The sequence below is a fragment of the Thunnus thynnus genome, chromosome 13, assembly GCF_963924715.1.
Source record: "Thunnus thynnus chromosome 13, fThuThy2.1, whole genome shotgun sequence".
NCBI classification, from domain to species: Eukaryota; Metazoa; Chordata; class Actinopteri; order Scombriformes; family Scombridae; genus Thunnus; species Thunnus thynnus.
The window spans coordinates 16651703-16674472 of record NC_089529.1 but is presented as its reverse complement, the minus strand read 5'-3'; the positions used below and the strand labels follow the sequence as shown (position 1 = coordinate 16674472).

Here is a 22770-nt window from a genome sequence, read left to right as displayed (position 1 = left end):
CAGGAGAGCACGTGTTGGAGCCTTCTGGAAGCCGACTCCCCTTCACGCGAGCGTCCGAGCGCTAGCAGTGCGGACTCTCCTACCAGCGGGACTTTGTTACTTTTAACTTCGCCATGGCGGCCGTGAAAGCTCTGAATCCTAAAGCAGAGGTGGCCCGGGCCCAGGCCGCGCTGGCTGTGAACATCAGTGCCGCTCGGGGGCTCCAGGACGTGCTCAGGACGAACCTGGGACCGAAGGGGACCATGAAGATGTGAGTGCCGCCGGAGCCCTTTGTGCAGCACGCGCGATAAGCAGCTAACGGTAGCTTCAATTCACCGGTAGACTGTGTTTTAGTTAAACTGATGCCACCTTTTGCATTAGTTAAAATGTGGAAAAGACTCTGCTGTGTACTGCTTTGTCACCATCCGCTCCAAAACTACTTAATCACAGTTTAATGCAGCTGAGGCCCGGCGCACGTTGCCCTGCCCAGTCATCGTCATGATCCGCTTTGACAACCGCTAAGCTAACGGAAGCTAACGTTAGCATCAGCCGGTTAGCACAGTGTTAAGACCGCCAGGAAGCAATCCAGGTTTTAACTTAAAAGGACAAAAAAACCTATTGATTCAGCGTTAACGTTAACTAGCCGGGTCAAGGAGTGGATGAATCAGTGATAACCGGGTTAACGTTGGTTAATGTTCAGCGCCTGGAGGATGATTTCTGGACCTTTGGCTGTAAAACAGCTACGACGCTGAATCTCTTCTTTTTCGCAGCTCCTTCTTGGAATTTTACAGTCCACCTTAAAAGTGTCATTACGCCTGTAGATGACGTTGTTCAGTCATTTTCTAGATAATTCATCAACTGATAAACCTTAAAAATAAGGGAAGAGTTCAATAAATTAACGGCAACTTGACTATTTACTTTACAATGAAATGCTCTTTAATTGATCTACAATCCTGAATTTTGATCAGTTTAGCATTTTTTTTATTGCACTTACTCATGATTAACCGATTTTCAGCCTTATTACTATTTATGACTATTTGCTGCTCAGTATTAAAAAGTCTCTAGAAACCAATACTCCAGTATGACAGAACATCACAGTATCATAATCCCGAATATTAACAAAATTCACTGTAAAAATGCTAGAGTAAAAATGAATAAAGCTCAGGATTATGATACTGTGTTGTCCTCTGTCATATTGGAGTATTGGTTTTTAGAGACTTTTTAATACTGAGCAGATAGGACCACAGCAAATAGTCAGAAATAGTAATAAGACTGAAAATTAATTTATCATGAGTAAGGGCAATAAAAAACCTACAGTTAAAATGATTAAGATTCAGGATTGTGAATCAATTTAAGGTCATTTCATTCTAAAATAAAAAGTTCAGCGTGTAACAGCTACTGTTTAGCCGCTGTCTCTGTCAGTTAGTGAGGAGACACTGTCGTTAACGGACAAATCATGACTGACAGAGAAACTGTACTTATCTTCGCTACCTGTTGACCAACGTACTGTCACTCTGCATTATGTTATAGTGAGCCAGTCTTTGCTTTTTGCTCAGTTAACATTAACCCTGCCTGTCTGGATCTGCAGGCTGGTTTCTGGTGCAGGAGACATAAAGCTGACCAAAGATGGCAACGTCTTGTTACATGAGATGGTAAGTGCTCAGCTGTGAAACTATTCTGTCTTGTCTTTACTGCTTTCTGGTCATTGTTATAGAGTAACCACACCCCTATAGTGTGTGTGTGTGTATGTAATTTAAGCCTTTTTTTTTTTTCTTTTAAATCTTACTACAGCAGGAAATGATGCTCCCTATAAACAGTGAAGGGGTTTTGAATAACCACTGACTGTCTTGCTTTTGGTGTTGCTGTGTTTATCAAGTTTTTTTTCTTTTCTTGTTCCTTCTCAGCAAATTCAGCACCCGACAGCATCGCTCATCGCTAAGGTCGCTACAGCACAGGATGACATCACAGGAGATGGAACCACCTCCAACGTCCTCATCATTGGTGAACTGCTGAAGCAGGCTGACCTCTACGTGTCAGAGGTAAAAGAGAAACACTACAGTTACAGGCGTGTTGTAGACTGTAAATCACTGCTGTACATGATAAGTCATTTGATTAATGTTGTAGATGTTTTTTTTCTCTTACCTGAATTGTCACGTGAATATTCAGTATTTGTAACCGTGTAAATTTTCCTCAGATAACTTCCCTCTTTTGTGGTTTTGTGCTGCAGGGTCTTCACCCAAGAATCATTGCCGAGGGCTTTGAAGCGGCAAAAGAGAAAGCCTTGGCTGTTCTGGAGGAAGTGAAGGTGACTCGGGAAATGGACAGAGAGACCCTCATCAATGTAGCACGCACCTCCCTCAGGACCAAGGTCCACATGGAGCTGGCAGACCTCCTTACCGAGGTGAGACATGAGGGAATGGAGCTCAGCGTTCGACATACGGCACCAAATAATGATGATTTTCTTGATGCGCTTCAGATACACGTCCATTTTATTAAATGTATCAATCCACACTGAATCCGGATAGTTGTGCATCTCACAGAGACCCCCTGCGTTTTTTTTACGCTTTGAGTCTATTTTTGTCACGTTCGGTGAAGCGTAATCTGCACAGACAGCTGTTTAATTCATATTAATGATGAAGGCTCCCAGTCTGTCTGTGAGGTTGCTGGTTTCACTACAGGCAGATTCTCCTCATTCACTACGGTGGGCGGGGAAATAAAATCAATAAATCAATCAATACAAACACTTTCAATTTCTTGTCACGGAGCCGACATGAAAGCTATTTTGGTTCAGTAAATTTCTGCTATCTGTCCGCCTGGTGAAGACAGTTTAGCCGGTCGCTGACCTCTCAGCCTCCTCGGGAGCTGCTGCTGACAGACCGATGTTTATGGAAGATGGAGTCGCTGTGGTTTGGATGTAGATTGAGAGATTTTTTTCTTTTATGTTATTATGAGAAGTGTAAAAATATTTTCGGTTCATTATGAAACTGGCGGGACAAATTAATGGGAACCACTTCACTAGTTTGAAGTTTTACATCTGGGCATAAATATTATCTGACAGTTGATTCTGGTTGCAGGTAGTCAGCATGCAGAAGTTGAAGTTTTCCCGTCTTAAATGGTCTTATTTACAGTGAGCTAATTATTAGGGCTGTAGTCAACCAAAGAAAATCTTGGTCAACTAAAATCGTACATGATCTTCAACTAATCGATTAGTTGCTAACTTTGGAGCTAACCCCCTTCACTTTTCCAGCATTTGGGTAAACGACAGACGTGACTTTTTAACATTTATTGACACACTGTAGTCTGTACTGTACATTTGCTGCCAGACTGACAACTTACTACTAACCATTTCCTCTGCCCCGCTCGCATCCACCTTTACTTCTCTGCCCCTCGCTTTTTCCCACACGCTACGCAAACATACTCCTTAACGGAGCCACACTACCAATAGTTTCCCAGGCAACGACACAGAGGTTGACTCATGTACCGGAACAGCACTGCTCAGAGACTCTCAAACACTGTCGGATATCAAATATTAATTTTTTAAATCTTTTTTTGGCCTGGCAGGGGTTCTTGTTGTGTCATTATGGAGAAACACAGATTCAGTAAACGTTCAGCACGTTCCAATGAGAATTTAGTCGGACAAGAGCATATCGACCAGTCGACCAGCAGACTACAGCCCTACTAATTATTATTTCCTGTTAATTGGTTTATTAGTGATTAATGTGATGATGACTGATGTGTTCTTCTGCAGGCTGTTGTAGATGCTGTTCTGGCCATCGCTAAGCCCAATGAGCCCATCGACCTGTACATGGTGGAAATCATGGAGATGAAGCACAAGACCGACTGTGATACACAGTGAGTTTTAATAAAGTCTCAAGACTTTGATCAAGAAGCAATTCATCCCTCTACTGATACCTACTGACAGTGGTTCAGGGGGGTTTAAGAGTCCCAGACGTCTTATCACTGCTGCTTTTTTCCCTCTCAGGCTGATCAGAGGTTTGGTGTTGGACCACGGTGCCCGACACCCAGACATGAAGAAGAGGGTGGAGGATGCCTACGTGCTGACCTGCAATGTCTCTTTGGAGTATGAAAAGACAGAGGTCAACTCTGGCTTCTTCTACAAGAGTGCTGATGAGAGGGAGAAGTTTGTTGCTGCAGAGAGGAAGTTCATCGAGGATCGTGTGCAGAAGATCATCGCCCTGAAGAACAAAGTCTGTCCCAACGGGGAGAAGGGGTTCGTCGTCATTAACCAGAAGGTATGTGTGAAGCAGATTGATGCAGTAGGTGCTCTATTAGTCCTTTAACTGCGGTACCCTTAAACATTTCTTGGCTCCTTGAGTGTAAAGAGCCAAGAAACTGTTTTTATTTAAAGGTTTTTTTGGTCATAGTTACACATTCAGATCAGAGTTTCCTGAGGATTTTGGATTAATGGAAGATATTTACAGTCAGTTGTCAGACCTTCATAATGTGCAAACAATGCTGTCTAGAAGCAATTAGCCCATCTTATCTTGTTCTTTTTGCTAATGTGTTAAGCCAGGCTCAGACTACAGGAGTTTTAAAATCCTAACCGATTTTTAAAATCAGGTTGCATCACGCACATAAGGAGAAACTTGACAGATGTTCTTCTCTCTAATCTCAAACATGCACACATGACAAGATTTGAGAACAATGGTGCATCACACACTACAAGATATTACAAAGATTATCATGCCAAAGGGAGCAACTCAGCACCTCATGTGGTCTCACATGATCTCTTGTGGAGAAGCAAATGCAAACAAAATGCTTTTCAGTGAGAAAAAACATAAGGCTAAACAAATCTGGATGAAAAAATGGTTGCAGAGACACAGTCAACACTGTTGTCTGTCCTTCAGTGGAAACTGGAGGTGAGATTCTGTCAGTTTTAATATCTGTCAACAGTAGTATGCTAGCTAATGTTAGCCTCAAGGACTAAAATGTTTAATGTTGCTTGGCAACACCGTCAGCTGTCTCTCTCATTGGCTATTTTGGTCCCGCTCAGAAAGTAGTGATGTCATAAACCAGTTTTTAAATATAAAACAAGTTTGAAATTATCAGGGCGGCTCCAATGAGTCTGTAAGCAGCTCTGGAGGATAAACATAGGATATGTAAATCCCTCAAATTACCAGACAATCTGGGTCAAACATCAGTCCTAGACCAGATTTCTCCTCTGATTGTTGGTAGGGGTGAATCGCGGATAATTTGCCCGAAACTCCTGTAGTCTGACTCCGGCTTTAGAAAACAAATTCTTGAAACTTTCTTGCACATCCAGCATCATATTGGAGTCAAACATTCATTTTAGCTCTTGATTGTTTGGCCAAACAGAGAAAACATTTGTCTTGAGCTCCTCTGAGATCAGCAGTTCTAGCTGCTCCGTCACAGTACAGTTGTTCAGTTGAGTTCATGTTATGTCACGTATACCATTTAATAAAGCTTTAAACATATTGGATACTATTGAGACAATTTGTATTCTGTAAAGCTTGTTTCCAATTCATTGTTTCTTTTAAAGGCCCTGAAAGCATATTTTCTGTCACCTTCTTCTTACGAGCAACAAGGTCCCAAACAAACACTTATTTTTTGCCAAAGTTGGAACAGTTTTATTTTATGAGAGACGTCTCTGTATTAAGTGTTTCTGTCTCAGGATTTGGTGCCAAGTTTAGGGGGCTTTAATCTTTGTTTTCTTTTGATCTTACTAAGTGCACAGTGAACACCCAAGGATGCTAACGTGGCTCCCCCTGGTCTCATGTATCTGTGCTACAGTAACTCTGATCTGTACCTCTGCATTAGGAGAGAAATCTCCTCCCCTACATGTATTCAACGGATCAGAACAACGTTTCCATGACTCAAACTGAACTGAACTGAACTGAAGTACAGAGTGATGTTTTGAAGTTTTCTCTTTTTTTGATGTTTTTTTTTTTTTTTTCTCTCTGTGTTGTGTAGGGTATTGACCCATACTCCCTGGATGCCCTCGCCAAGGAAGGCATTGTAGCTCTCCGCAGGGCGAAGAGGAGGAACATGGAGAGGTAAGAAACGATCATTTCCTTTTTACAAATATAAGCGGCCTTTTCTGTACAATGGAAATGTAGTTGTTCTGTTTCTTTTGGTAACCAAATGTGTACAAACAGAATATATGTGACAAACTGTTAAAAATAAATAAATGGTAATTGATATGAAATTAAAACACAAAGTCAGCCCATTAGAAACTGTGGTGTGCTGGTTTTAAATATATACTCTGCTGAGACATGCTGATGATGACACCATCTATTTCTTTTACCGTCATTACCTCAGCTGTCATTGTTTTCAAAGGGCACAGTGCTCCTGCATTCATTAGCACTTTTTATCCTGTGTAGCCACAAGGGAGCGCCTTCAGCCTGCCAAACAGAGACAGAGCAGCTCTTTCTACTGTGGCTTTAGCTTGTTCTGTCAAAATCGGCAAGTTTGTAGGTGCTGAGTTATAACATTCATGCAAAACTAGTAACAGAGGAACAAGGACACTGGTTGCTTCAAGATTAAACATATTAATGTTCTGCGCTCGCACTGCCCAACCAGCAGATGAGAGTGCGAACATTGATACATTTTTGGTATTTGTTTAGTGCAGAGAGACAGGAGGTTCTGCATACTTAATCAGAAATACCTTTCAAAGAAATTAAAACATGTATGAAAGCATAAACACTGTAGACAAAGTAATAATCAATCAGCTCTCATACAGTTTTTATAAACCAACCTTCTCATGTTGACTGTTACATTTTTGGCCACAAAAAGTCTAGCATGAAAATTTGTACTTCGTTAGGATCAGTACAATCTGTGAAAAGTGAATATTTTTGCTCTTATGTTTTCATCTAAATCACATCAAAGAACTGACATACAGTCTGTTGTTCCCTCGGCAGGCTCTCCCTCGCTTGCGGTGGCATTGCCATGAATTCAGTTGATGACCTCACACCTGAGTGCTTGGGACATGCTGGGTTGGTCTATGAACACACACTGGTGAGTGTTTTTCTGGGTGTATACTTGCTTAGACTTAAGACTTTTCTTTTCAAGTGAAGTCTGTCTGCTTTGTTTATGTTAATGATGTTGCATCAGAGTTGTTAATCGCCTTGAATCCTGTTTTTCAGGGAGAGGAGAAGTACACATTCATCGAGAAGTGTGGGAACCCTCGTTCAGTTACCCTGCTGGTGAAGGGACCCAACAAACACACCCTCACACAGATCAAAGATGCCGTCAGGGATGGTCTGCGGGCTGTCAAGAACGCCATAGAAGATGGTAAGATACAAAAGAAGCAAAATATAAAACAGAATAACATTTTTTTGTTTTATTTTGCCACCAGGGGGGAATTCGACATTGTGTTTGCAGCAGAAATAAACATGACAGTTTTGTTTTAACCGATCCTTTTACTGCCATCTGTTTGGGATAAAATATGTGGTTTACTCACATTCACTGTCATGTTTTAACATTTTATACACCCAGTTTTTTAACTTACAATTCAAGAAAAAAGTGAGTTTTTTTTTAAGTTACTTTTGTAATTTGTAAAGTGCAGTCGGTCTCATTTGCACAGCGAACACCCAGGGATGCTAACGTGGCTCTCCCTGGTTTTACGTCTGTGCTACAGTGATTCTGGTCTTTTCCTCTGCATTCGGAGAGTTTCAGTCTCTCCTGCATGTATTCAGCTGATCAGAACAAACTCTCCAAAGTTTTCTTTTAACCAGTGATCAATGTGTCAAAAACACGTGTTGCCGCTTCTGAGTTCATCATGCTTTGTGTGTTCATCTTCCCCTCGTCACTTTTGTCGCTCCAGGTAGTGTCGTGTCTGGCGCCGGTGCGTTAGAGGTGGCTGTGGCAGATGCTCTGGTAAAACACAAGCCCAATGTGAAAGGCAGAGCCCAGCTGGGAGTCCAGGCATTCGCAGATGCTCTCCTCGTCATCCCCAAGGTGAAGGATTTTTACCTTTTTCTCTCCAGGCTTTCAGTGTTTCCCTACAAAACTCTTGTTTCTGCGTCGTGCTACTGATAATAGTGATGGTCATCCTACCTAACTTTATCATGAGACAGGAAAATAGTAAAACTAATTTATTATCTGTTGCCATTCATACTGTATCAACCTCTGATTTTAATTGTGGATCTCCCTTCATAGGTTTTGGCCCAGAACTCTGGCTACGACCCACAGGAGACTGTGCTGAAGCTGCAGACGGAGTACAAAGAGTCTGGTCAGCTAGTTGGAGTCGACCTCAGCACAGGTTAGAATTACAGCAGGGTTGCGGCCAGGAATCACAGGATGATGCAATATACAGTTGTTACACAAATACAGTATATTTCAAGACATCTACAATACATCACAATAACTGTAAATGAAGAAGAAAATGTAACATGAGAAGAAATTCTCAAAAGCAGCAATCAGTAATATAAGAATAGTAAATTAATTTTGAAGTTTTGATCAAACTGTGCAAGAAAGTGCAGAGAATCTGTCTTTAACACTCAGCATCAAGTACATTCATGCTAAAATACAGACATCTAACAGCAACAGACTGACGACAGGCTGAAAGAGGAGCAAGTTTCCGAAGTAAACGCTGTGCCTTCATCACAAAGGAACATATTTCAGTATATGAGGCTGATGTTTCTGCATGTTTGTGTTCTGATATCTTGATTTCTTTGTTTCCTGCTGTTTTTTGTGGCTGTTTTGAGCTGCATCTTAATCCATCTTTCAAACACCTGTTGGGGTTAAAGACACTTGTTTCACGAGCTTGTTATTAAATTAAATCCTGTTGTTTCTCAGGAGAGCCGATGGTGGCAGGAGAAGCCGGTGTTTGGGATAATTACAGCGTCAAGAAACAGCTCCTTCATTCATGGTGAGATTAAGCTTTTCTAAACTCAACAAGACCTGTGGAAAGATCGAAGTTGTCCAGATGAATTGTTTCCTCATCGATCATTTGTTTCTTTGCAGCACGGTGATCGCCAGCAACATCCTGTTGGTGGATGAGATCATGCGAGCTGGAATGTCTTCTCTCAGAGGTTAAAGGTCAAACAGAAGAAGCTGCAGCTGTTATCATACTGGCAGGAATAGCTGTTTACCTGACGTTTCAGTCAACGCGTTCCTGCTCTCGGCACTCTGAAAGCACCCCAGTCTGATGGACCGCCTGCGCTAAACGCAACGGCGTCCATCGCAGTGTCTGTCAGAAATCATTGTTAATGCTAGTCATGTTTATTTTTTCATGGATTTGTCAATGCCTCCCCCCTGACAAGATTGGTTTATTTATGAGATTTTGTTAAAGCACTGACGTCTGCCACTCAGTTTTGTTTCTACCCATTAAAGGTTTTCTCGGCTCATGAAAGATTTGGTTGGTTTTGTTTTCTGTGAAGAGTGAAATGATCCATAAAATACAACTAAAGATTGTAAAATATCACTTTTGTACATGGATGATTGTGGATATTATGAACCACTTCAGGACTAATTATCCAAAAGTAACAAAACCAGAGGTGCAATGTAACAAAGTAAATAATACATAATGGTTTTATGGTACTTATTACTGGAGTATTTCAGCTTTTTTCATTACTTGTTAGTCACTCCACTGCATTTATCTGACAACTGTAGTCGGGTTATAAAGATTTAACTCACAAAACAAACTCATGAAATATAGATTAAAATATATATAGTAGTTAAACTTTGCATTAAAATGATTCTCACAAATGAAAGCACCAGTGATTTACAAAATAAATCCAATAATATAAATATAAACATATATATACAGTATATTATAACTTATACTTACCCACTTCTACTAAAGTACAGGGGCCGTATTCACAAACATTCAGAGAAAACTCTCAGAGCTCCTACCAGCCTAAACATTTCTAGCAAGGAGTGCTCACTGAGGAGTGATTTAGGAAAATAGCAACTCTACGCAAAGAAGAGACAAACTTTTACCTTAGTGAGGAGGTGTGGTTGACCCCTTTACTAGGTATGACTCATTTTAAAAAAAAAATGTGTGATGGTTGATCAAAAATAAAAACAAAATGCACTATGAATGATGATGGGCATATAATGGAGAGTGAGATCGATAGGCCTAATCATATGTCATCAATAATATTATTTTATGTAATGAACATCTCTGTTGAATAAACTATGAGCCACATACTTTTAAAGTAGAACTTTTAAAGTGAAATGTTTAAAAACACAGACCTACTTGTGCAGCAGCCTGTTCACATACTGATAGTTATTATATTTATTTACCATGCTGGTCATTTTAGTGCTTAATCTATTTGATATTAACGGGTGAAAGATGGCTCAGCTTTCATCAATTTCTGTGATTGCTGGCCAGTCTATAGCCTATAAGTAGTGATGTGATCACTTTCATCTCTGGTGTCAAAGCTTTATTGCGTTGGATGAGAGATGTGAGTGCATCTCATTACACAACGATCTAATCTGTTGCGTTTATTTAACTCACTGTCGTTCAGCGTTTGGAGAATATATCTCCTTCCTCTTTATCTTTCTGCCATTTTCTCCTCTGCCTCTTAAAAATCCTCCTCCCAAATCTGAACAGTTTTCACCTTTGGAGCTCTTTAAAGGGCTAAGATGCTTTGTGAATAACTTTAATCTTTACCAGGATCTAGTCTTAACTGTAAAGGGAAATTCGTAGAAAACATCACCAGAAGCAAATCTTTGTACCAGGAAGCTTTATGAATACAGACCCAGGTTTTAAATACTTTCTACTTCTGCAATGAAAGATATATAAACTCATGATGATCCAACTTCTTTCAGCCTCATTTTAATTGTTGAAATGTTAGTAAGTCGATGCTTCATGTTTTTGTGACATGGGAAGGTTCAGTAATCGGGTTTTTTTTTTCTTTTTCAGATGTGTCTTGGAAACATTTCAGCATAAATTAAACGATGCAGTGAACAAGAAGCAGTTTTTATATATTTCAGTAGTACAACAGTGTGTCATGTATATGGCGCCTACAAACGGTGTCGTTCATGTGGGGAAAAATATAATTAAAATAAATTAAGCGTGTTTGTATCATCAATAAATACATTAAAGCACAAAATAAGTTTTAAATAAAGCGGAACCTTTTCTTTCCGAGGAACATGTTTTTCGCGGGACCAGTTTTTCGTTGCAACGGTGAAATCTGTCCGACAGAGAAAAAAACGGCACCAATGAAGCCGATTTAAGAAGTTTCGCTGCTTGTGAACTCTTAAAGTTTTATTTGTAGGTCTCAATGTGTTATATCAAATTAATGTTGACTCAATCTTGACAAAAAATAATATTCAAATAAAAATGACTGTGAAACTAGTTTTCTGGATGTCTGCTGTGTCTTTACTGGCAGCTGCAGGTAAGAAACCTTTTAATTTCTGAGCAAATCAAAACATAAAGTATATTTTCACTGAATCAACAGGATTCAGTCAGATTATATTTCCTGTTGTCACTCAGCAGCAGCAGATGACATGTTGAACATACCAGGAGGAAACATGTTGATGGGAACCAGTGCAGCTGATGGGAGAGATGGAGAATCTCCCACCAAGGAGGTTAAACTGCAGCCTTTCAAAATAGACAAATACCCTGTCACAAATGCTGACTTCAGGTAATACAGCTTCAAACCTGGCACTGATGTGGTTGATGATGAGTTGAAATCATTTATAAAACCTCTGACTTCTTTCACCACAGAGACTTTGTGAGAGCGCAGAAGTACAAAACTGAAGCCGAGACGTTTGGTTGGAGTTTTGTGTTTCAAGACTTTGTATCAGAAGAGTTGAAGAGCAAAGTCACACAGAGAATAGAGGTACTGACACTTTGATTCATCGATTAGTCCAACGACAGCAATTCTGATAATCGATCAGTTGTTTAAGTACAATCTTAAGGTGCTTTGACTTTACTTGAGTATTTCCATGTGATGTTACTTTATACTTCCACTCTACTACATTTCAGAGGGAAATATTGTACTTTCTACTCCACTACATTTATTCGACAGCTTTAGTTACTTTTCAGATTTGACACAATGGGTAATATAACAAGCTTTTAAAATACAACACGTTATTAAAGATGAAACCAGTTGTTTCCAAACTTTTTGTTTTTTGACGTCTTACAAAAAGCAGTGTGTAGTCGGGGTCAAATTTCAGATGTCTATGAGTTGTTACCAGCTCCACCAAATAATGATTTTTCCCTCTAAACTTCTCACATGCTTTCATTTCAATAAATGTTCAAATGATCCAATATTTCACCATAAATAAAAGATTAGAGAAAAAGTCCAAAATCATCTCACGACCCCTCAGATTTATCTGGTGACCCTTTGGAGGGGCCCGACCCCTAGATTGGGAACCACTGGACTAAACTAGCTAACTGTATATAAAGTAGTTGAAACTAGCTCCACCTCCAGCAGCTACAACAGTAACATGCTGCTCTAACACTGATGCTTCAGTATTAATAATCTAATGATGTCATATATAATAATATATCAGTCAGAGGAACCAAACCACTACTTTTACTGCAATAGTTTAACTACATCAAGCTGATAATACTAATGTACTTTTACATGCGTAGGATTTTTCATGCAGGACTTTTACTTGTAATGGAGTATTTTTACTTTGCTGTATTGATACTTTTACTTAATTAAAGCATCTGAGTACATCTTCCACCTCTGGTTATGAAAGGAAAAGGGTGGAGATATTTTATATTTTTTATTCTTGTCAACAAATCTGAAGAAAAGACTAAAACCATCAATGAAATGATTTTACTAAAAAGTGTTGTCTGTGTACCCAAAGCCTGGTCCAAAAGAACAGTGCCTCCCTTTACAGTTCGTCCCTTTAATAGTTTTTAGTGTCATTCAGAGATACTGTCTAGTATATCACAAGAAAACAAGTATAGTTTAAGAAAAATCTGAAGAAAATAATAATTATTTTTTCTTTTCTTCCTTCTTGTTGATCACCGTTGGTCCACACAGATTTATCTTGCAAACTGTACAACAGCACCAAATGTGTATTAATCCACAGCTGAAAATAGTCCCAAAATGCACATTTTACTCCTGTTTCAGTCAAATTTGCTAGAAACTACAGTGCCCAGCTGATTTATGAAATGGCTTAGATAAAAAATGAAACTATATATTTGTGAAACATTTTAAACAATTAACATTTTTTTGATGGTTTGTTGATAATAAGAAAAATATAGAATAATGGTGGCATTTCTAAATCAAAACTGATTAACTTTTTAAACTTTTGACTCATTCTTTCCCTTCAAGTCTGCTCCTTGGTGGTTGCCAATAGAACGTGTGTTCTGGAGACAGGTCAGTTCATGTATTTTGCCTTGAATTTCTATTTTTTTCTGTATATCATCTCCCAGCATTCCTTTCACACTCTTTGACACTCTACTGTTCAGCCAGCAGGTCCTGGTTCAGGCATTCGGGAGCGCCTGGACTTCCCGGTGGTTCAGGTGAGCTGGAATGATGCTCAGGCGTTTTGTCAGTGGAAGGAGAAGAGACTTCCGACGGAGGAGGAGTGGGAGTGGGCTGCACGAGGGGGGCTGCAAGGTACAAAGTTTACACACTGAAACCACAGAATACATACTTTGTGTGCCGCCATTGTGATGGAGTTTTGTACCTTTTTGGCATCTGTTGTGGATATTTTGAGCGATGGTCAGCAGTGGAGAAAGGCGCACACAAGACTTTTGATGTCTTAATGCTGAAAATGTTTATTGAAAGCACTTGGCCTTGTGGAGAACCAAAAACAGTGCTCTGATGCTGTCCCTTTCTGTTCTGCCCTCTGAAGGTCCAGGTCCTAGTCTTTATCAGCCTACAATATGAAAAATTAGTCTTATTGGTTCACTAGTTTCTAAACAAGGGACTGCACTTTACCCGTGACAGTTGAAGTCACGTTGCATGTAATTTCAGCAGTATTGGTTTGAGCGTCTGACTGTGTCATCCACCCATCTGTGTTGTTTAGGGAAGCCTCCTCCGACCTTGCTAAACATAGAAATGCTGATATACCCTCTATCAGAGAGGTTTCTGCCTTCCCCAAAACATCACAGACAGCTGAAGTCTCAAGGAGAAGATATCTTAATCCCTGATTAAGAATTACAGTGTGACCTCAAAGATAAGCTTGACCCAATGTAACCCAGTTTGTAACCTCTAAAGATGGAAAATTCCATAACAGCATCCATTAAACTGAGTCAGCATTGTGTTTTATTTTACACTGATGCTTTGGGTCTGTCTGTTTTTCATGTCCACCTTGCTCAATAACAGACCTTTAATATCATCATTTGCTCTCCTCTTATCTCTTTCCTGCCTCTTGTGTTCCAGGTCGGACTTATCCGTGGGGAAACAAGTTCCAGGCCAACAGAACCAACCTGTGGCAGGTCAGTTTACTACCAAAATGAATTTTGTAGCAGCACAGTGCAAAATCCTCATAAGATACTTTGACAGAAGATTCACTGATGTGTTTTTTTTTTTCAACTGACATGAACATGTGATAGTTTTCTACTCATTTCCTCATAATAATACCACTTCCTAAAGCTAAATATATAAATTTGGGTTCAAAAAAGATTAAAATCCACCCATCTTAAAGCAATTATCTGTTTGTTTTTTTTTAGAACAGAGCATGATGACAGTTGTATTTCCTGTCATACTTATAGGAAAATGTGGCAGTGAAAATATAATATGTTTGATACAGTATTACTCTTCTAATCAGTCATTACCAAATGTAATACTAATACTACTACTACTACTACTACTACTAATAATAATAATGATGATAATAATAATGTAATAGTGTTTTTTCTTTTTTGTATATTTTAGGGGTTGTTTCCAGATGGAGACACTGCAGAGGATGGATACCATGGCGTCTCCCCCGTCACAGCCTTTCCTCCTCAGAACAGTTATGGTAAGTGTCCCTTGGTTGAAGTAAAACATTAATAAGATGATAGAAGATTATGAGGGCAACATGTTGACAGAGATGTCTGTAGTTAAAGGAAATAGACAGAAAAAGATGTTACAGAAACGTATTAAAACCAGAGAGTCTGAGGATCGGACCTTTCCCAGTTAGAAAAGAAGTGAAAAACACGATAAGGAAAGAGAGAGAAACCAAGAGATAAGATATCTATAATATAATTCTTTCTGTTTTACTCTTATTGTATTACAAGAACAATGCTGATTGTTTCCACAGGAGTGTACGACATGATGGGAAACACATGGGAGTGGACATCCACCCGTTTCCCAGGAGCACAACCAATGTACGTGTTGCGTGGTGCCTCGTGGATCGACACAGCGGACGGTTCAGCCAATCACAAGGCACGAATCACAACCAGGTGAGTTATTCAAAAAAAGACAACTGTGTGCTTTTTAGACTTTGAGCTCACAGAGCAACTGAGCAACTGTGCGACTGACTGACGGTTATGATTGTGTGTCCTGCAGGATGGGCAACACTCCCGACTCTGCCTCTGATAACCTGGGGTTCAGATGTGCTACCAGCGACGGGCAGAAACAAGGGAAGAAGAAAGATAAAACAGAACTGTAGCAACAAACAGGAAGTTAAACATATTAAGTGAAGGACAATAATGATAATTTGAACCAAAGAGGATTCAGATGAGATTGACGGACTGATGACTTTCAAGTTGACAAAGAAAAAAGAAAGGGACCAATTAAATGATAAGACTAATAATGAATGTTAATGAATGATGATGGCAACATGAAGATGTGAGTGTAGAAACTGTATTTCTCCTGTGGAGAACCTAGATTTTTTTTAATTTGATAAAAAAAAAAAATCATACTTATACCTACAGTAACTAGGAAACTTGGCGGGACATTCAAAAAATAAATTATTGTCCAAAAAATGTTCCTTCTCACTGTTTTTTTATAACTTACTTGTACACAAGATGATTTTTTGATTTCGCCAAAAAAATCCAAACGTCATACAGATCATTTTTACAGACCTGACTGAGGAGACTTGTGGGAATGTCTGTTGACTGAAATAAGGAAATAAGACCCTCTTTGACTGTCAGCGTTGGTATTCTTCCCTCCACATGCTGGGATCTTTCTTTCTATTGAATGTTTTTATGTGACTGGAGAGTAAATTAGTCTGTAGGTTTAGTCACACTATCCTCCATTAATTCCGTCTTTGTCTCTTTGTTTTCACTTTCTCACCATCGAGTGGTGATTTTGACTGATTCTCTTAAACACCACAGATAAGAAGTTTTATCTTAACTACGGTTTGTTTAAGTATCAAGTTACTGTGTAAAGTCAAACTTTCACTCAGCACTGAAGAAATGATCAAGTACTTCAAAGCTGATCAAACAATCAGTCCAAGAATAATGTTTCTGTGGAGAGAGGTGTTTTATTGACACTGACTATTTTTTCTTGCAAAATATTTACACAAGGCAAAACTAGGGCTCAGTATTTGTTGTTCTAAAAGTAACAGATGAGGACAGTGCAGCAGTGTGAAACAGACATACTGGAAATCTAACATGGAGTTTTTTTCAAATTTTTCCAACCCACTTTTTTGTAAAACTTTTTTTTTCTTGTTTTCTTGTTTGAACGTCCCCCGCATTTTCACTGAGCAGCAGAGTTTCTGTAGATTTGCAGCCTCTTGAATTGGTTTCATCATGTGAAACATCAGTTTAATGGTGTGTGATTTACATTTCTTCAATCCTGAAAACTTCTTTTCAAAACCACATTGAAAAGAACAATAAAAAGTTAAGAAACAAGCACAACAAATCTTTCAACACTGACAATATTTCACTTGTTTTGACTATAAATCAACTAGTTTTGAGAAATTTCAAGAACTCTTGATACATTTTCTTGCAGAGAGGTGCCATAATTTACTAAAACAACAAAAAGAACTCAGGGAATTAGTGACATTGTCTTACCTTATTGGCAAAAAGCAAAAAAAAAAATCTCAATATGGACTAAATGACTTGTTAAGACGTGTTTGTTTGCTGAGTAATAATGCAATTACATCTGATCTATAAATACTGGCACAGACAAGTCCTCCTATTTATTCAAATGAGGTTTGACTCAGTTTTAGTCCAAATAGATAGCAGTGTGCTCAGTGGGTAAATCTTGAGATGCACTCAACAAACCAAAACCACTGCTGCTCTTGAAGAAAAATAGTTGAAATTTGTCTAAATCAGCAGTTTTACTGTGAATGTGAATCCACGTTTCTTAAAGACTGGATCCACCTTGTGTGAAGGATATCTAATTAAGGGGCGGTGACTCACTTCTTGAGAGAGGGAGCGTGCAAAGTGCAGTTTTAAGAGGGACACACAGAAGGAAAACACTTCAGACCATAAATCCCTACAACACACCCACGTACCGCTCAGTAACTGGTTAGTTTGATGAGATTATATGACACTATATGCACAGCCACATGAACTCGTAGAACATTATGTGGCCGTCTCAAATAAGGAGATAAACAGGAAGCAACTTGCTTAATTGACAGTAAAATCATTGATAGTTCTATAGTTGTGTGGTTGTTGAACTTTGGCTGCAACCTTTACATCAATTCTCACTCGCCTACAAGAATTATTTTAAATCAGCGTCTTTTTGTCAACACTTCATTGCAACACAAAGATGTTGCAAAGTATTCAGTCAATTCAGCAGGATGTGTTGACTCATCTCTGCTCATGTATGTAGATTTGTCACTAAAAAATACCCTTTTTTCATGACTTTAGTTAACCACAAGGTATGACTACAACTGGTGTTTTCCCCAAAGCATTTCAACACTAAAAATAAATCGATGACTAAGCGAATGTCGGATGTTTTTGCTTTATACAACTTCTTATCAGATGGAAAAAAAGAATCTTAAAAGTTTCAACATTGAGACTCAACTTTCCTTCATTGTAAAGCTGCCGTTGACTCTTGACTGTAAATTGTTTTATTGCTTGACAAAAGAGCAATTCGGTTGTAACAAAGGATCAAAATCCCTCCTCCCTTTGTCACCCTGCAGCTCTGCTACGTTCGTACGTCATGTGTTTGTGTAGCAACTGAGAATGAGGAAGAAAACCCAGACAGGACACATGAAGCCACGGCCTCCAGTGACATCACATCATGTCATGCTGTGTCCCTGTGAGAACGCACACCATTCAGGAAAAACGAGTTTGGAGACATTTTGTTTGTCATCCTCCCTCCTCTTTGTTTTTCTTTCTTCTTCTTAGACTTTCCTATGTGTAGCTTGACAGTATCTTCAGACTGTTTAATTGATTCCACTTCAACCTGTGACTTCTCCACCGAGCTGATCATGGATTACTCTCAACCTTTCTCAGCCCTCAATGAGCAGCTGAGACCTCGATTCACCACCAGTGAGCAGCTGTACTCCTCTCTGAACAGAGTAGAGGACAGACAGATGGGCTCACTCAGGAGCAGATCTCCATTTTACCGACCAACAGTTCTGCAAATGGAACCAGAACCAAAAGTCGGCTTGACTGTAACGGAGCCAGAAGATCCAGAGGAACCTGAAGATGATGCGGAGCAGGAGGATTCAGTCTCTGATGGCTTTGATGAAGGAAATTCTGCCGATCTACTACACATTGACAACTCTTGTCTGATCTCTGAACTGAACTTAAAAGATGTGGATGAAGAGGAGCTGGTTGATGGGGACAACAGCTCCTGTCAGTCTGAGGAGAAAGACAGTTCAGGGGAGCTGACCTCGGAGGGGACAGCAGGCTCCTCAGAGTCAGCAGCCTTGGCCGGTGAAGGTGGGAGCTGCTTCCAGAGGAGCTACATTGACAGGACTTTACCGGACCTGATCAAGAGCGGCAGGCCGCTCAGCAGACGCCGGACCGTGGGACACGTCTCAGACACGGTAGGATAACAGTGTTTTTAATGTTTAATGTCATTGTCTTCTTACAATGACATGACTTTTAAATCTATTCTACGACAAACAGGTTTGTCAAACATGACAACCTGTCGCAGAGAGAGGAGACATTCAGTGTGTCCTTTACAAAAGAACAAATTCAAACATGTAAGGTTTTTCACAGGACAACAAAAGCTACACCAATAACTAATGACGTATGATCAAAGCTCTCTGACATCAGAGAACAGTAAATCTCTGTGAACTACTTTTATGATTTTTAACAATGACACATTACCATCTGATGATGACAGAGCTTGATTTGTGGTTCTGAGTGTAAATATGGAGACAGTGTTTGTATAAAATGTTTTTCATCACTTTAGTCACCTTGGTGTGTGTTTAAGTGAGTTTCTATGAAAGCATTCGGCTTCTCAGCTGGTACGACTGGATTTCTTGTCTGCAGTTTCACTCAGGAATTTACTTTATCAGTTTCTATTTACATAGTGTTAAAATGTCATGAGGTTGTACTTTCCATGTGCGGGCACGCGGATGTCCACTCAGCAAGGAGTGACGTATCTTGTTTAAGTGTACTGATATAATATTGATTGTTTGGCAGCTGAAAGAAGTGCGCAGAGAAGTTGAGCTGTCTCGGAGACGAAGCATCAAGCTCAAGGCCCAGGTGGACAAACTGCAGGAGAGCAGAGATGGACCAGGATGGAGCCAGCACAGAGAGAGGGTAAAGTTTACACACAGAAAGAGAACACATATTTACTACTACATACTACATACTAGTAGAAATCTGCAGTGTGTCTATAATTTCTTTATCTTCACGTCTATCTCAGGTCACAGAGGAAGTTCTGTCTGTTCTGAGGCTGCTGCAGCCGCTGACAGAACCAGAGTCCAGCCAACCTGAAACCTCTTGTGGGCAAAACCAGCTGGACGCTGCACTGGCCCAGCTGCAGAATGTGGCCCGCAAACTGGCAATCAGCCACACCCGGCAGGTAAAGGCGACACCTGCGTGCACTCACATCAAGTTCCTCACCCTTATTATATCCCTGCAATCTTGGTTTGTGTTAATTTTAGAAGGAAAGTTAGTCAGAGGAATGTTTGCTTTGCAAATACTTAGATGAATAAAGGAAAGGTGGCTAATTATTTACACATAGTTTATGATTAAACTGTAAAACCTCAACACATCTAAAATCTGACTATATTAACTTTCACCTACAAATGATAAAAGACTCATTCAGGAATGTGTATTATATGTATGTAGATGTACTAAATAAGCCCTGAGGCCTCAACACTGATATCAATGCAGACGTGTGAGGCACCTGTACCCTCATGTTGAAGCGTCTTTGTCATTGTGTCTCCGAGAACATTATTCCTCCACTTAGGTGTTAAAGTTCAGCTATGTTGCCTGACAAGTTCACATTTGACAGTATCAGTGATCTGAATCTCTCCGATAATTACTATATGCCAGAAGAAAGTCACGAGGTGTGTGACTGACGCTGGGTGAGTTTTTTTTTTTATCAAAACATAATGTGACTCCCCGGCTTGTTTGTCCATTCAGGAAATCAAATCTGGAAAAGGAACCGGAGCAGAGGACGGTGCTATTCTGCAGCAGGCGCTACGGGACAGAGATGAGGCCATAGAGAAGTGAGTCCACACACATCATGATCCCACACAATCCCACTCACCTCCTCTAAATAACAGATGATTCAAGATTTAAGGGGGAAAAAAAAAGGGAAGCTAAAAAAAAAAAAAGACACTGATTTATTCTGAGGGATGTGTCATTTTTTCTGTTGCGCTGTGCAGGAAGAAGGCGATGGAGGCTGAGCTGCTGAGAAGTAAGACGGAGATGATGACGCTGAACAACCAGCTGCTGGAGGCCGCGCAGAAACGTCTGGAGCTGTCGCTGGAGCTCGAAGCCTGGAAGGTAAAACCTGAGATGGGTGTAATATTTAACGGAAACAAGTGAATAAACTGAAGAGGGAGCGGAGAATACAGAACTAAAATTGACATGAAACTGTGGTGTCATATTGGGAAAATGTAGGTGTTAGTCTAGAAAAGTAGGGCACACGGTACACACACATACCACACATAATTAGAGACACGTTACATCCAGAAGCCAGAGTGTGTTCAGTCGTTAAACACACACAACACAAACTGCAATTAGAATTCATGCACATTACTTTCAGCACATGCAGTGAGTTGTACGCAGGCGTTACTGCCAGCTGGTGTCCCGCCACAGTGTTTTGGCCTCAGGCCCATGTGTTCATCTGGGGAGCGCCTGGCCTCCTGCAGCGTTAAACCGGAACTGCACTGCACTTGGCAAGAGTTGTCAAGTTTACTGTCGAGAGCAGCAGAGTTCAGTTATACACATGAACTCCCAGCTGATTTTACCCAGAAAGAAAGAGGTATTACATTGTCAGGCTTTAGTGTTGCAGCGGTGATGATGTTATTATTTAATGATATTCAACATTTGCGTTAAGTGTTGGATATCTGGAATTTTTAAGCAAAAAAAAAAAAAAAAGGAAATTACTAAATTTATATGGGAGAAAACCTCTGGATATGTTTTTCATCTTAAATATATATTTTTTTCTGGTGTATACTGGAGTCTGAAAGCATCTCCTTGTAAAACAATATCAAACTCTACCTGCATCTTAGTACTGAAGTTTTAAAAAGATGTTAAAATGCTTGATTCAACGATGTTCCGCACCCACGTTTGCTTCCTTTTTCTCGTCTTTTAATAAAGTTCTATTACTTAGAGTCTTTCAGTCATACAGATTTTCTGTTTAGACACTTTGGCTTTGATGTTAACTCTTTTTGAAATTCAGTGATTTAACAGGTTAAGTTTATTCATCAGCTCTGAAAGCACCTCTTCTAAATATGAATATAATATGGATCACACTCTCACGTGTTAAATATCTGGCTCATCACCATATCTTTCTCGTCTCTCTTTCCTAAATTCCCTGTCGCTCATCACTGTTTTTAGGTTTGAAGTTGAAGTATTTCTTGTGCTCTTTGTTTTCCTCAGGAGGACATTCAGCTGATCATCCAGCAGCAGCTGTGGACTCAGCAGCAGGCAGAGCAGCAGGCCCAGAAGAAGCCCTCACGTCTGGGCATCCTGAGGAGAAACAACAAACCGCCCATCCAGCGGCCCGCCAACTTCCCTCTGTCTACACCCGTCCCGCCCACAACCAACTCAAACCAGATCTTCGTCACAAAGTCTGCGGGTTCTACCACGCCTGCTCCCAGCACGCCTCCCACCGGCTCACAGCGCACCTGGAAGGACAAGCTGAGGAGGGGCGTGACCGGTCGCCAAGGAGACCAGGATGCAACGAGGAGGGGCACGATTGGTCGCCAAGGAGGCCAGGATGCAGCGGGGCAGCTAGCAGAGCGGGGCAGAGAGAACGACGGCTTCCATGTCGTATCACTCGATTGAAACCGTGACGACTTTCCACTGATTCTGACGCACAACTCTCATCTGTAACAAGTTAAAGTCTCCACTTATTGTGACTTCACTTGAATCTGAGTTTAACACGTGTATATACAAGCAGGATTTGTGACATCACAACTAGTTTGAAGCCAATCCTGGTTCAGTATTCAACTTAAACGAGTGATGTGGAAACCTGAAGCCTCCATTGCACAAACACTGAGAATAGACTTTACAGTGAAGAAGGAAACATCTTGCATTGACCACTTTTGAAGTAATAGATGGAATAAATGTCATTTTGAGTATTGTAACGAGGCAATTTAACTTTTTTGTGGAAAAACCATATTAGACACAAATTATTATTGTTTTAAAACATGTCTGAAGGGGACCTTTAGTGTTTTCTTGGAAACAAATGCTTTGGACCTTTGACCTTGTCATGTATGTGTGCAATATACCTGTGATTATGAATGAGCCTTTTGATTGTTTAATACTGTAACACTTACACTTAGTTTCCTGAGTATTGTTAGTCATGTTGTAAATAAATGAAATTCTTATGCAAAAGTTCCTTCAGATGTCAGACTGCAGCTTGTTTA

General features: G+C 40.0%; 3 protein-coding genes and 2 non-coding genes across 6 annotated transcripts; all 5 read left to right on the top strand.

The window, feature by feature from the left end:
* Positions 1-24: 24 nt before the first annotated feature.
* Positions 25-9313, top strand: cct6a (chaperonin containing TCP1, subunit 6A (zeta 1)). The gene is made up of 13 exons (XM_067608326.1): positions 25-250; positions 1568-1631; positions 1884-2018; positions 2207-2380; positions 3728-3831; positions 3962-4232; positions 5932-6014; positions 6879-6975; positions 7104-7251; positions 7784-7917; positions 8119-8221; positions 8758-8830; positions 8926-9313. The coding sequence occupies exons 1-13, from the start codon at positions 114-116 to the stop codon at positions 8996-8998; spliced, it is 1596 nt and encodes a 531-aa protein (XP_067464427.1). The 5' UTR covers positions 25-113; the 3' UTR covers positions 8999-9313.
* Positions 5688-5824, top strand: LOC137196326 (small nucleolar RNA SNORA22). Its single transcript, XR_010931242.1, has one exon. It is a non-coding gene; the product is annotated as a small nucleolar RNA SNORA22 (small nucleolar RNA).
* Positions 7536-7670, top strand: LOC137196325 (small nucleolar RNA SNORA22). Its single transcript, XR_010931241.1, has one exon. It is a non-coding gene; the product is annotated as a small nucleolar RNA SNORA22 (small nucleolar RNA).
* A 1755-nt stretch (positions 9314-11068) lies between the features above and the next one.
* On the top strand, positions 11069-15788 carry sumf2 (sulfatase modifying factor 2). 2 transcript variants are annotated; one of them, XM_067608330.1, is made up of 9 exons: positions 11069-11306; positions 11408-11555; positions 11639-11753; positions 13206-13250; positions 13343-13493; positions 14262-14317; positions 14757-14841; positions 15124-15265; positions 15372-15788. In XM_067608330.1, exons 1-9 carry the CDS (start codon positions 11252-11254, stop codon positions 15472-15474), a joined length of 900 nt encoding a protein of 299 aa, XP_067464431.1. In that variant the 5' UTR covers positions 11069-11251; the 3' UTR covers positions 15475-15788. The 2 variants fall into 2 exon arrangements, with proteins under 2 accessions (XP_067464431.1, XP_067464430.1); XM_067608329.1 differs by having other exon boundaries at positions 11070-11306; positions 11405-11555.
* A 991-nt stretch (positions 15789-16779) lies between these two features.
* bicdl2l (bicaudal-D-related protein 2-like) lies at positions 16780-22752 on the top strand. Its single transcript, XM_067608327.1, has 6 exons — positions 16780-18756; positions 19361-19480; positions 19587-19745; positions 20312-20397; positions 20557-20677; positions 21779-22752. Exons 1-6 carry the CDS (start codon positions 18118-18120, stop codon positions 22184-22186), a joined length of 1533 nt encoding a protein of 510 aa, XP_067464428.1. The 5' UTR covers positions 16780-18117; the 3' UTR covers positions 22187-22752.
* Positions 22753-22770: the final 18 nt, after the last annotated feature.

Bases quoted from the DNA above. Each gene is read 5' to 3' on its own strand.
- sumf2 (XM_067608329.1), top strand. From the start codon at position 11,252: ATGACTGTGAAACTAGTTTTCTGGATGTCTGCTGTGTCTTTACTGGCA. The intron at 13,251-13,342 runs GTCAGTTCATGT...TCTACTGTTCAG, and splicing joins AACGTGTGTTCTGGAGACAG to CCAGCAGGTCCTGGTTCAGG. The intron at 13,494-14,261 runs GTACAAAGTTTA...CTTGTGTTCCAG, and splicing joins TGCACGAGGGGGGCTGCAAG to GTCGGACTTATCCGTGGGGA.
- cct6a (XM_067608326.1), top strand. From the start codon at position 114: ATGGCGGCCGTGAAAGCTCTGAATCCTAAAGCAGAGGTGGCCCGGGCC. The intron at 3,832-3,961 runs GTGAGTTTTAAT...TTTCCCTCTCAG, and splicing joins AAGACCGACTGTGATACACA to GCTGATCAGAGGTTTGGTGT. The intron at 7,252-7,783 runs GTAAGATACAAA...TTGTCGCTCCAG, and splicing joins CAAGAACGCCATAGAAGATG to GTAGTGTCGTGTCTGGCGCC.
- bicdl2l (XM_067608327.1), top strand. From the start codon at position 18,118: ATGTGTAGCTTGACAGTATCTTCAGACTGTTTAATTGATTCCACTTCA. The intron at 18,757-19,360 runs GTAGGATAACAG...ATTGTTTGGCAG, and splicing joins TGGGACACGTCTCAGACACG to CTGAAAGAAGTGCGCAGAGA. The intron at 19,746-20,311 runs GTAAAGGCGACA...TTGTCCATTCAG, and splicing joins CAATCAGCCACACCCGGCAG to GAAATCAAATCTGGAAAAGG.